Genomic DNA, 14,177 nt, shown 5'->3' with positions numbered 1-14,177 from the left:
TAGCTACCATATCAGACCAGAAGTATATGCAGTGAATATCTGTGCAACTCTAGCCTAAACATTGACATGTGCTTATGGACTGTAGAAGGTGGTTTATTTGCAAGTGAAGTGTTATTGTGTGTAGGGCTTGTTTAGTATATTAAAAGAGAGGCAAAATGAATATTTATTTGTGCAGAAGTTTATGAATTGAAAGAAAACTATTATATAGTTCACCTCCCTAAGCCAGTGAAGATATGCTTTTATTTATAGTCACCTCAGTGCTATAGAATGACTTAAGAACATTCTGGAAAATATCTCCTTTCGTACTGAATCCCATTTGTGTGGCCTCCAAGGGGCCCTACCTAAAAGAAACTATCCGCAACCCTTGTGAATTTCCTCCTTTGCAAGAGTGATATGGACTAACTATGTTTCCTTACCTCATACCCATTCTTTTAAAACATTTATTTAAAAATATTTAAGATATGAAAGTGTGTAGAAGAACACAGTGAAGACCTGTGTATCACCACTTGGCTTAGCTTAACAAATAAAACATTATGAATAAATTTATGTTCCTGAGTACTATCGCTAATCATATCTCAGTTCCTCTTGATAGTCAATGATGTCACCACTATTTTGAATTTAGATTTGGTCATTTTTATTTTCATATTATTCTTTTGGTAGTAGTACTAAATACATGTGCATGTATAATTCCTATGTCCTATTGCTTACCACATTTGTAAACATTATGTAAGTGGTATTATGCTGTATATATTCTTCTGTAACTTGTTTCTCTATATTTACATTCATTATTGTTTTGGTGCGATTAAGCAATGCTGATGGTGTTCCAGTGTATGAAATTTCACAATTTAATTATATATTCTCCTGTTTTTGGACACATAGTTTGCAACTTTTGCATTAAGGGTTCAGGAAAGATATCAGCATTATTGCTTGGTGCAAACAGGGCTCATGGGCAGGCAAGTGGTCAGAGGGGCCTCAGGGTGTTTCCCAGAGGTGTGCTTGAGCGCTAGTGCCTTTGGACGCATTGTTGGACAGGCCTTCTGCAGGGTTTCCTTCAGTGCCTTTGGACGCATTGTTGGACAGGCCTTCTGCAGGGTTTCCTTCAGTGCCTTTGGATGCATTGTTGGACAGGCCTTCTGCAGGGTTTCCTTCAGTGCCTTTGGACGCATTGTTGGACAGGTCTTCTGCAGGGTTTCCTTCAGTGCCTTTGGATGCGTTGTTGGACAGGCCTTCTGCAGGGTTTCCTTCAGTGCCTTTGGACGCATTGTTGGACAGGCCTTCTGCAGGGTTTCCTTCAGTGCCTTTGGATGCGTTGTTGGACAGGCCTTCTGAAGGGTTTCCTTCAGTGCCTTTGGACGCATTGTTGGACAGGCCTTCTGAAGGGTTTCCTTCAGTGCCTTTGGACGCATTGTTGGACAGGGCTTCTGCAGGGTTTCCTTCAGTGCCTTTGGATGCATTGTTGGACAGGCCTTCTGCAGGGTTTCCTTCAGTGCCTTTGGACGCATTCTTGGACAGGCCTTCTGCAGGGTTTCCTTCAGTGCCTTTGGATGCGTTGTTGGACAGGCCTTCTGCAGGGTTTCCTTCAGTGAGTGTCCCCGCCTGTTGCTCCCCCTTCCTGTGAGCTGAACAGGAGAAGACCCCTGTAGGACTTAGGGACAGTCTGATTGCTTTAGTGTCAAGTAGCCTGAGGATAAAATGTGAGTTGTTTGTAATTGTTGGGCACAAAGTTGCTTACTACCTTTGGATTTGGGGTGCCATGAGAAATGGTCCGCAGAGAGGTGTTGTGATTACGATTAAGCCGGTTACCTTATATCTGTCAGTCATTTATGTTTCCTCTTCTATGAATTGTGTTTTCCTATCTTTTTGCATTATTTTTTTTCCTGTGAATTATTTTTCTTTTTGACTTGTAGGTGTCTCATATTATGGATGTTTACTCTGGATGCATCTATATGTTTGAAATTGTTCTCCCACTCTGTGGCTCTTTTGTTTATTATATTTTTAAAAAACCTTTTTTTTAAAATTATTTTTATTTATTCATTTTTTTGAGAAGAGAGAGAGAGAGAGAACTGGGGGAGGAGCAGGAAGCATCAACTCCCATATGTGCCTTGACTGGGCAAGCCCAGGGTTTTGAACCGGTGACCTCAGCATTCCAGGTCGATGCTTTATCCACTGCGCCACCACAGGTCAGGCTAAAAAACCTTTTAATGGTTTTGTGATTAACAGAAGTTTAACATTTGGCTGTATGACATCTGTAACTATTTAGACTAGTTTCAGAGAGCTTTTTATTCTTAATTATTATGAGTTTTGTTTTAATTAATTTCTAGTTTATTTTTTAAAAGACCATTTTAATTTCAAAAATAAATTGTAAGTGCATGCTGAACTTAATCCAATAACTATCTCTTCCTTTATAAAAAGTCTCTTATTTTAGTCTCATCTTGTTTTTGTACTTACCTAATTTGACACTATCATATTATTTTTTTTACTGCATGATTTATTTTACCTACACATTTAACTATATCTTTAGTCATCATTCATTTCAGACTTTCTGTAGTGATTGTTTTAGTGAAAGTCTACTCATGACAGCTCTAAATTTTTTGTCAGAAAATACATTTTTTTAACTTCATTCTAGAGTGGGGATTTAGGTAGGTATGAAATTTAAGTTGAAGTTATTTTCTTATGGCTTCCGAGAGATTTGCTATCCTTCTAATTAATTTCTTTGTATCATTCTAATATATATGTTTTGAAGTAACTTTGGCTGCTTTTAAGGTCCTATTTGTCTTTTTGACTGTTAGTATTGCTGTGGTATGTCTAGGTGTGGATTAAAAGATATTTTAATTTTAAAAAGTTTAAAATTTTTTTGTTTTTGAATCTGGTGATTCATGGTTTCATCAAGGATATCTTTTTTGGTGTTTATATTTTTAAATATTGTTAACTTATGACACTCCAATTAGATGTATGCTAAATCTCATTTTATTTTTAATTTTTGTAAAACTTATTTTTCTTCCCATTAGTTCTATTTGTTACAGTTCATAAACTTAGAAATCTTTCAGTTTATTGATTCTCTCTTCCATATTCTGTTCAATTTGCTTTTTAAACAACCCATTAAATTTTTTATTTCAGCAATTACATTTCAAATGTTTCAATATCTAGAATATCTATTTTAATGTCTGTAAGTCTAATTTGTTTCTCTTTCAAGATTGTTTATTTATGTTTTCTTATCTCTTATAAATTATAGAAGGTCCTAGGAAGTCTGTTTTCATGGTTGTTGTTTTTTGTTGTTGTTTTTTACAGGGACAGAAAGAGAGTCAGAGAGGGATAGATAGAACAGACAGGAATGGAGAGAGATGAGAAGCATCAATAATCAGTTTTTTGTACACCTTAGTTGTTCATTGATTGCTTTCTCATATGTGCCTTAACCACGGACCTTTAGCAGACCGAGTAACCCTTTGCTGGAGCCAGCGACCTTGGGTCCAAGCTGGTGAGCTTTTTTTTTTTTTGCTCAACCAGATGAGCCCGTGCTCACGCTGGCGACCTCAGGGTCTCAAACCTGGGTCCTCTGCATCCCAGTCTAACACTTTATCCACTGTGCCACCGCCTGGTCAGGCCATGGTTTTTATTTCTATAAATTCCTTTCCTTGTTGTCCTGTTTCCTTAGATAGAATTTTGAATTAAGAATTCCTACTGGCAGCTCTTTATCTGTGGGAATCCTGATAGTTCTGGGTGGGTGTTTATCCCTTTATATATGCTTCTGCTATACACATTTGGAAGCTACTGTTGGTCAAATAAATTTGTAAATATGATGTATATGTTTGCTCGCTTATAGTTTGCATTGGGTGTGGGGGACAGGCTGTAAGCAGGCAGGGTCGTTATAGCCTAAGGCTTAGTTTTAAGACTAAGCTTTTCCCCACACCCTTGACTGTTGCATGATGTGGGGTGGTGCACTCTCGAGAGGAATCCCATTATGCCTTAGATAAGTGACTTTGTATCAGAGATTTCCTTGTTTGTATATTGGACTAAAGGTTTTGATTTCTACACTATTAAATGGGGTAGACCGGGAGCTTGCTCTCTCTTGGTTCCTGAGATTAGCATTAAGGAGGAGAGCAAAGAAAGGCCACGTGGAGGAGAGGAGAAACAGCCAAGATGGTGGAGTGCTGAAGAAGAAGCAAGTTTGTACAGAGTTTGTGCAGAGAGAAGGAGATGGGGAACAGAGGTGAATAAGGCTGGTGAGGTACAAACCTTTGATCCTAGGAAAACTTGGATAAGTCAATGGTTTTGGGAGCCCTGAATGGAAAGAGAAGTGTTTTCCCACTATGTGTATTTCTTGCCCACCTGGTGCAAGCTAGGATTAAAGCTAATGGCCCACCAGTTCTTGGCTCCATTGTTTCATTACTGTCTGTCTGAATCAAATGCGAACCTGCACAGGCCAGGTGGCTGTGATGGTGGCCATGGCTACTGGCTTTACAGCTACCAAATGAGGACAACGTTGAGTTGGTATTTTGGCTTATGGTTTTATAATCCCCAATGTTTGAATAATTTTGAGCCTCAAGCTCATGTAGAATTGGCCTGTACTTAAAAATTCTTGGTTGTGAGGGAGGAAGGGAAAGATTCATATGAAAGATTTTGGAATTAAATATATAGAACATCCAGTTAAACTAAAAAAAGATAACAAGTACTTTTTAAAGTATTAAGTGTGTCCCATTAAGTATTTGTCCTAGCTTTTATCTCAGGGGTCCCCAAACTACGGGCCCGCGGGCCACATGCGGCCCCCTGAGGCCATTTATCTGGCCCCCGCCGCACTTCCGGAAGGGGCACCTCTTTCATTGGTGGTCAGTGAGAGGAGCATAGTTCCCATTGAAATACTGGTCAGTTGGTTGATTTAAATTTACTTGTTCTTTATTTTAAATATTGTCTTTGTTCCCGTTTTGTTTTGTTTTTAATTTAAAATAAGATCTGTGCAGTGTGCATAGGGATTTGTTCACAGCTTTTTTTATAGTCCGGCCCTCCAGCGGTCTGAGGGACAGTGAACTGGCCCCCTGTGTAAAAAGTTTGGGGACCCCTGTTTTATTTAGCTACTAATAGCTAGGAAATGGGGAGGTTTTATTTTCCTAACGAGCTGAGGCTGATACAGTAATTTTTCCCCCTTCTTTTCCAAGTGAGAGGAAGGGAGATAGAGAGACAAACTCCCACAAGTGCCCCGACCAGGATCCACTTGGCAACCCCTATCTGGGGCCAATGCTCTGCCCATCTGGGGCCAATGCTCTGCCCATCTGGGGCTGATGCTCTGCCCATGTGGGGCCATGCTCTTACCCAAGCTATTTTTAGCATTTGAGATGGAGGCTCAACAGAGCCATCCTCAGTGCCTGGGGCTGATGCATTGGAACCAATTGAGCCAATGCTGCAGGAGGAGAAGAAAAAGAGAGAGAGAGAGAGAGAGAGAGAGGCGGAGGAGGGGTGGAGAAGTAGATGGTCGCTTCTCCTGTGTGCCCTCACTGGCAATTGAACCCAGGATATCCACACCCTGGGACAACACTCTACCACTGAGCCAACTGGCCAGGGCCTAATACAATAAATTTTCATGTTGTCTTCCTTTGTAAGTGGGTAATTTTTTCTTCTAATCCACCGTTTCATGGAACATCTAGTCTTTCAAAGGTCTTGGGTTTTATGGGCATCAAAGTTCCCACTCTCCACTTTGTGAAGACTTGGTGTCCTTTTACTGAGTGGCTCTAGGTTCCTGGAATGGAGCTGTCCCATCAGCATAGTCACTGAGTCAGTATTGCTTTTCTCTCTGGTTTTCTGCTTCCTTCTTTTATTATTTTTTTTTTTGTTTTTATTTTTTATCTCCTAGAATTTCCCCTTTTCCTTTTAAGTGAGATATGCATTTAAAAGGGCTGCTGCTCCCATTCCCTCTTTACCCAAACCCTGCCCTAACCAAGGTCTAAAATTGCTGTCTGAAAATTCTATCCAGGATGCTTTCTTTTAAAATCCAACTGCCTCTGGCCCTGGCTGGTTGGCTCAGTGGTAGAGCGTTGGCCTGGCGTGCAGGAGTCCCGGGTTCGATTCCCGGCCAGAGCACACAAGAGAAGCGCCCATCTGCTTCTCCACCCCTCCCCCTCTCCTTCCTCTCTGTCTCTCTCTTCCCCTCCCGCAGCCAAGGCTCCATTGGAGCAAAGTTGGCCCGGGCACTGAGGATGACTCTGTGGCCTCTGCCTCAGGAGCTAGAATGTCTCTGGTTGCAACAGAGCAATGCCCAGAGGGGCAGAGCATCGCCCCCTGGTGGGCATGCTGGGTGGATCCCTGTCGAGTACATGCAGGAGTCTGTCTGACTGCCTCCCCGTTTCCAACTTCAGAAAAACACAGACACACACACAAAAATAAAAAATAAAATAAAATCCAACTGCCTCTTTTTGGGAGTGGCCTGCTTGAAAGCTTTCAGTTCTCAGCTAACCTGTTTTTGTCTCTGACTTTGTGACTCCAGTTTCTTCATGTTGTTCTACTTCCCTGACCAGCCATTGTCAGACCTCTTTAATGGCTCTCTTTCCTATTGCTTCTTCTTTGGTATAAATATGCCTCTTGGACAGACAGCATACTCCTCTGCTAGTATCCTGATCTCCAAACTCTGTAGGCTAACTTTCATATTGTTCTCTATGCTAATATTTCTAAAACCAGATCTTGTAAGTATTCTTGCCCTTGAAAATCTTTGATAACTTTTTATTGCCAAAATATATACTTTTAGCAGTGAAATTCCTCTATAACATGACTTTTAGCTACCCCTTCTCCAATTTACTCTGCTACTAAAGTCTCCACTGACTGCACTGCTCTGTGCTTCTTGAACCATGATGTTGCTTCAATCTTCTGTCTTTGTTCAAAACACTGGACTACGGGCTGTTCACTGCCTGCATATTGAATTCATACCCTTCCTTCAAGGTTAAGCTCAGATTTCATTGGCCCATTCCCACCTCCAGCTGGCTGCTCACTTAGTACTTCATTCATGCTTTTTAGGCAATGTGTATTTTGTGCTGCCCATCATCGTTATTTGTGTCTTTCTCATTGTCTTTCTTGGGTTCAGACTATCTTTTTCATTTTATTACCTTAATTGTAAGCATAATACTGTATGTGCATTTAGTAGCCTTCAATGAATTTATTGATAATTTAATTAAAGCATTTGTCTTTAGTGATTATGAGGACATATTAGAGTACCATATTCGGTTCTATTAAAAAAATGAAGGTAAACTTAGAGAAATTGTTATGAGATGCATAAGTGGTTATAAATCTTCATTTTCAATCGGGAAGAGTATTTCCCTTCATCTCCCATATTATGGGACAGTCTCATTTCTATGTTGGATATCCTGGCAGACTGATGGTCTTATGACTGGGGATCTCTAGAATCTCATGAAAAGGTTCTCCTAGAAAAAGCCCAGTAACCTTTATGGCCTTTGAAGTATGTTTGTTCGTTTTCCAGAATCCCTTTTTTCCATTTACTTTGAAATTATCACAATGCATACAGCAGAAGTAGGCAGTTTGTTTAGCCTATTTAGAGCATTTGTTCTAGCAGATCACACTCTTTTTTTCTTTTAAGTGATAGGAGGAGAGACAGAGAGACAGACTGCCACATGCACCCCCATGAGGATCAACCAGGCAAGCCCCCTACTGGTGATGCCTGCACATTTAGAGCTGTTTTTGGCACCTAAGCTATTTTTAGTGCTTGAGCCTGGAGGCTTCATGGAGCCATCCTCAGTTCCCTGGGCTAACTTACTTGAATCAATTGAGCCATGGCTGCAGGAAGGGTGCAGAGAGGGGTGGAGAAGCAGATGGTCGCTTCTACTGTGTGCCCTGACCAGGAATTGAACCCAGGACTTCCACATGCCAAGCAGATGTTCTACTGCTGAACCAACTGGCCAGGGCCCAGACTGCACTTTTATGACCAAGTATTTGTAATGTCTGTGAATCTTGCCCTTCTTTTTCCCTATGCTTTTTCCACTTGCATAGGGTTGCCAGATATTGTAAATCAAAATATGTCCTGTTAGTTGAACTTGAATTACAGATACACAATGACTAATTTTTTTTTAGTATATGTTTGCATATTGCATGGGACATTCTTAGACTTTAAAAAAATCATTGTTTATCTGAAATTCAAATATAACAGGGCACCCTCTATTTTGTCTAGCAACCCTATGTCTGTACCACTTCTAGCTTCTTATTCCTGGTTATCATAATCATCTAAAAAGTACACAGAGGGTTTCTCTATTCAGAAATGAATATTCCATAAAAGTGATTTTCTTTGGAAAACTATCAAACAAAGATTTTCTAGCTTGAAAATTTTAAGGGTTGAGAGGAATGTTACATGGCAACAGGATAATTAATCCTAGAGTGGGGTGGTGAAAAAAATAGTACTGTAGTGAAAAAGTGGTCTCTGTGGTGGGAATTTACTAGTGTAAATATGTTTCTGGTCACTTTTTCAGCCCAATTAATATATTGTGGCAGGCACATGTGGGTGACACATACTCTGTAACTCAGTAAAATGCCTGGGAGAAAGCATGCGTGTATGTATGTGTTGAGTTAAGCAGCCCTTTGTTATGAAGGAGGAGAAGGGGGGTCATGAACATTGTGTCAAAATGCAAACTAATTGATGGAAAGTATAATCACCACCTTAGTTAGCATCCAGGCACTCTTTTCATACTGGCAAGCTGTAAATTTAAATGGAAACCAAAGGGATAGTATGCAACCCCTTGCTCTGCATTCCGTTACTTCTGGTATGAAATATCCAGCAAACAAGAGAGAAGCTTAACAGATAATAGCTGGAAAGGAGCTACACAGAGATTAAAGTAAGACTGAAATGGCTGGTAAAAATCTCCATCTAACCATGTACAGAGATAAGTTTTTGTCTGAAGGATTAACTATTCTTTGCTCACTAAGAAGTAAGACACTTTTGAGTGCTGAACAACCCAGTGATCTCTTATCTTCAGCTCTAGCCCTAGACAGAGCAGTTCTTTTGAGATTATGTGATTTGGGGTAAAATAGACCTACTCATGAGCGATGGTATATTTATCTTTCAGATGCCTGCTATTTAGTGTCATTGAAAGTAGATGAGTTTTCTAATCAGACTGACTTGAATTCAAAAGCTGCCCAGCTCTGCTTCCTTATCGTGACATAAACTTTCTGAACTTCAGTTTATTCATCTATAAAATGAAGTTGATACTATCCATCTCTCAGGATCAGAATGTGGATTACCTGGGTTTATGAGATACAGACTACTTGGCTTTCATTATCCACTTCCTGAAAGTTAACCTGGTTCCTCTCTTGTGGTATACTTTCTTCCATTCTGCTTTGTGCCTGAGCCTGATATTGGCATACTACCCATCTTCCTGCAATAATATACTTCCTCCTGCTTGTATTTCTGGCTCTTGAGACATCTTATTTGATGGTACACTACAGATGAGGGAGGAGAAGGTGTACCTTAGGCTGGCCATGGCAGACTCCAGTCAGTTGGCACTGGCTGCCTGTGTTCATAGGCATCCATCCATCCACTCAATTGATTTTAGTGAGTGAGAAAGGGAGGAAGAGAAAGAGAGAAAGAGAACATTGATATATTGTTCCACTTATTTATGCATATCTTGGTTGAGTTTTGTATGTGCCCTAACCGGGGATGGACCTGCAACCCTAGTGTATCGGGATAGTGCTCTAACCAACTGAGCTACTAGCCAGGGCCAGCACTGCTGCCCTTAGTACTGTGTTGAGAAAAGCCATGAGGCTGCCCTGAGTTTGGGGAGAGAGAGCACCCTGGTTGACTGACGCCACTGCTATTCGCACAGAAAGGGGAAGGGGTGGTGTCAGTGCTGTATCCTTGATAGCTTTCTCCTTGGTCAAGTTACGAATAGACAGTTTGTCTTCAGGAACATGACTTCCCCTGTCTGCACCCTTCCCTCCACTTTTTGCCTTATCTTCCCCAAGTTCACTAGTATGATATTTACATACTGGCTTTATGACAGAGAAAATGAAGGATGAACTCCTTAGTGTCTGTTAGGATTCAGGGACTTCAATCACTTCCTTTTGCAGAGAGTTCTGATGAAAAAGGCGAGGTGTTTCCATTCTTGGCCCTGGCCGGTTGGCTCAGTGGTAGAGCATCGGCCTGGCGTGCAGGAGTCCTGGGTTCAATTCCTGGCCAGGGCACACAGGAGAAGCGCCCATCTGCTTCTCCACCCCTCCCCCTCTCCTTCCTCTCTGTCTCTCTCTTCCCCTCCCGCAGCCAAGGCTCCATTGGAGCAAAGTTGGCCCGGGCACTGAGAATGGCTCTGTGGCCTCTGCCTCAGGCACTAGAATGGCTCTGGATACAATAGAGCAATGCCCCAGATGGGCAGAGCATTGCCCCCTGGTGGGCGTGTCGGGTGGATCCCGGTCAGGCGCATGCAGGAGTCTGACTGCCTCCCCATTTCGAACTTCAGAAAAATACAAAAAAAAAAAAAAAAAAAAGAAAGAAAGAAAGAAAGAAAGAAAGAAAGAAAGAGAAAGAAAGAAATGGAAAGGAAAGGAAGGGAAAGGGGAAAGGGGAAAGGGGAAAGAGAAAAGAGGAAAGAGGAAAGGGAAGGGAAGGGAAGGAAAGGAAAGGAAAGGAAGAAAGAAAGAAAAAGGCGAGGTGCTCTGGTGCTCTGGGCCAGCCTGTGCTGCCAGGCTTCCCAGATGTGAGTTGGGTGTCTCTGTCTGTTGATGCTACAGTGGCCTCAGGCAGAAGGAGTAGCGAGGAAGACGGTTCTCCTTGGAGCCACCCATCAAGCCCTTTGAAGTCCTCCAAGAAAGGTTCAGAGAATCTAGCTTTATAAATATAAAGTATAAAAAGAAAATTCTGTTATATCTAGGGGCTGTGTGGATGAAAGGACTTCTTATTTCTCAGGAGAAGCCAAATAACACAAAATACCTTCCTTGTGTTTTGGCTATTGATTGGGTCCTCACTGATTATAGTTGCATTGCCTTAACTTAGACCTCTATTAAAACATAAGTTTTCTTGGAAGGACCTATGGGTGGTGGCAAGGAAAAGAGAATTTGAAAGAGATTATAGAAATGTGAAAGAGAAAAGATGTCGCTGGGGGTACAACATGAAGAGTACCCAGGGGCAGATGGACAATCTTATAATCTTTGAAATAGAAGAAGGCAGAAGAGTTCTGGGGAACGTCAGTCTTTCAGACATCTACAGTGTTACCCTAAAAGAAGGCCATTTGCTGAGTTTGAAAAAGCAACATTTGTTCTGGTTATTATGGTAGAAATTTTACAAAAAATGTGGAAAGTATACAAAAGAAAAGAGGAACTTCTAACAATCCCATGGCAAGCAGCGACCCAGTCTGTTCACATTTTGCTGCATGTCTTTCTCTTTTTGTCTTTCCTACACAGACATGTATATATTTAGATATTAACTGTTAAGCCAAGGTGCCCTTATTTGCCCAAGGCGACAAAATAAAGTCACCTTAATAGTTTTCCTTACCCTTTGTTTTTAATGTTCAATTATATTAGCTTGTGTTCCAACAAATTATACTGCTCACAAAAATGAGGGGATATCTTATAGCTTCATATTCATTTTGAAATATCCCCTCATTTTTGTGAGCAGTAAAGTTGCCTGAAAGTGTTCGTCAGTAGCTCTGAGTGTGTTTCAGAGGCTCAGTCTCATGAATGCTCAGAAAGAGACTCGTACCTGCTCTGGCCTCCACCGTGTGCAAACACGCTGCGTCTGCTTCTGCCCACTGGCATGCCAGTTTGATGGTTCCTGCCTGGTGATCCCCACTCCGTCTTCAGGACCGGACTCTGGCCTCCACCGTGTGCAAACACGCTGCGTCTGCTTCTGCCCGCTGGCATGCCAGTTCGATGGTTCCTGCCTGGTGACCCCCACTCCATCTTTCAGGACCGGACACTGCTTACCTCTTGGTCTTCCCCTTTAATTCCATAACTTCCCAGTGCAGAGCGGAGAACAGGCTGTGTTTTTTCAAAAGAATTTACTGGTGTTTAAGGGATATAGAAGAGAATAACAGAAAATAACTTAAAACTGCTTCTAGAAGTGCCCACATGTAAAGTTGAACTGGCTGTAACCTCAAAGGAAATGGAAAGCCCCCCACCCCAATTTAGTAGGGTCCAAGATGGCCTACCTCCCTTTTCACTGACTGCCCAAATGTTAACCCTTTTAACAGAGTAATTGAAAGTAGGAACTTCCATTTCCAACTCCACCCACAGGGGGTGGTCTGTCTGGCCATGGGGACTGATGATTCATTCCCTCATACTAGTTTAAGGGAACATTTCCCAAAGTCTAGGTTATTACCACATTAAGCCCAACATGGACCTTGATTTCCAGAGCTTTTCCATGTCATGTGAAGATCATACCTTTCCATCTGTGAGCTTCACCTTCTGCAAAAAAATCCTGCTCATGGAAGTAACATCACATCTTTGTAAGAACAAGCAATGATTTGAATGTATGTGGCTGTCGAAGTCCAAGCTTAGAGAAGAAACATTCTCTAAAGGAATTGATCTTCAGAGATGTGATTTTCAAGTGCTGCTGTTTTACATTTACACAACAGAACACCTCAGTCAGGACCTTCTGCGTGCAGATTGCTTCAACATGTTTACGTGCTCACTCTTGCTTTACATTGCATAACTGCAGGGGACCACACAGGAGCCAGGAAGTGTTTCCCTAGAGATACAGTGAGACCCTGCGTGCAGATGTTAAGACAGCAGCTTTTAAATTAAGTCTTTAGGTCAAATATCTCTCTGTGATACAACATGCACACACATTTGCATAATTGAACATCATATTTTACAAGTAATTCTATAACCTGCCTTTTAAATTTAATTTTCCATTGGAAACATTTTTAATATCATTAAGTTTCACATCATTGATAAAATTATCAATGACATAATATCATTATATTTTGAAAATATGGTTTTTAATGATTTTATCATCTTTAAGTCTGTAGCTGTTATTATGATTAAGCATTTTTTTCTTCTTGAGTGTTTAGATTGCTTCTAGTTTATTAATATAAATGATATTAAAATGAACATCTTTGTACATATACAATTATTTCTTTTTCTGATTGCTTCTAGTAATTCAGGTTTTATTAAGAAATCACTTCAAACTTAATGGCTTAAAACAGGGGTAGTCAACCTTTTTATACCTACCGCCCACTTTTGTATCTCTGTTAGTAGTAAAATTTTCTAACCGCCCACCGGTTCCATAGTAATGGTGATTTATAAAGTAGGGAAGTAACTTTACTTTATATAATTTATAAAGCAGAGTTACAGCAAGTTAAAGCATATAATAATAATTAATTACCAAGTACTTTATGTTGGATTTTTGCTAAGTTTGGCAGAATAAATTTTTATAAAACAACTTACTATAATTAAATCTTTTTATTTATACTTTGATTGCTCCGCTACCACCCACTATGAAAGCTGGAACGCCCACTAGTGGGCGGTAGGGACCAGGTTGACTACAACTGGCTTAAAATAACAAGCATTTATTTTTTCATGATTCTATAGGTTGACAGAATCTTTTTGTCTGTTGTGCATTAGTCTCATAACTGCTCAGAAACAGACTCTTCCTGCTCTGGTCTCCACCATGTACAATCATGCTATGTCTGCTGCTGTCCACTAATAAGACCAATTCCATGGTTCCTCCCCTGTTGGGGCTGGGTGGTCTAGATGACATAACACCGATGTCTGGGGCAATGGGATGATTGGGCCTCTCCCCACCTGGCCTCTCATTCTCCAAGAGGCTAGCCCAGACTTATTTATGGTAGCAGCAGGGCCCCCAACAGCAGGAGAGGGAAACACCCATCCACAAGTCATTCATGAGTCTTAGTCATGTCACATTTTCTCTAGTCCAGCTGACCAGAGCAAATGTCATGACCAAAGCCAGGTTCAATGGCTGGAGAAATAAACTCCACTTCTGATGGGAGGAGAAGCAAATCACCTACCTGAGAAGAGGCCTGAGTAGCTGGAAGACCATGGCTACTGCAGCCATTTTTGCATACAATCTATTGCACTTTCCTTGATTTATTGGATGTAGAATAATGGCCTCAGAAGGTATGAACTTTTTTCCTAATGTTGCTTAATCCATATTGCCAAAATTACCCTATAGAATATTTGTATTGATTTTCATTTTCAACAAGTTTATTGTAATGCCTATATAAAATATTCAAGCCAGTTTT

At 40.9% G+C, this 14,177-nt stretch overlaps 1 protein-coding gene across 1 annotated transcript in view; it reads right to left on the bottom strand.

The window, feature by feature from the left end:
- Window positions 1–972: 972 nt before the first annotated feature.
- Window positions 973–14,177, bottom strand: part of LOC136378757 (uncharacterized) — a 34,073-nt gene continuing 20,868 nt past the window's right edge. Inside the window, exon 2 of the mRNA XM_066345924.1 lies at window positions 973–1,619. Coding sequence (XP_066202021.1) covers window positions 973–1,619 — 647 coding nt within the window. The remainder of the gene's footprint in view (window positions 1,620–14,177) is intronic.

Source organism: Saccopteryx leptura, chromosome 7, assembly GCF_036850995.1.
Source record: "Saccopteryx leptura isolate mSacLep1 chromosome 7, mSacLep1_pri_phased_curated, whole genome shotgun sequence".
NCBI classification, from domain to species: Eukaryota; Metazoa; Chordata; class Mammalia; order Chiroptera; family Emballonuridae; genus Saccopteryx; species Saccopteryx leptura.
Note: the sequence above shows the minus strand (reverse complement) of the source record. Positions and strands in the feature narration are given on the sequence as shown.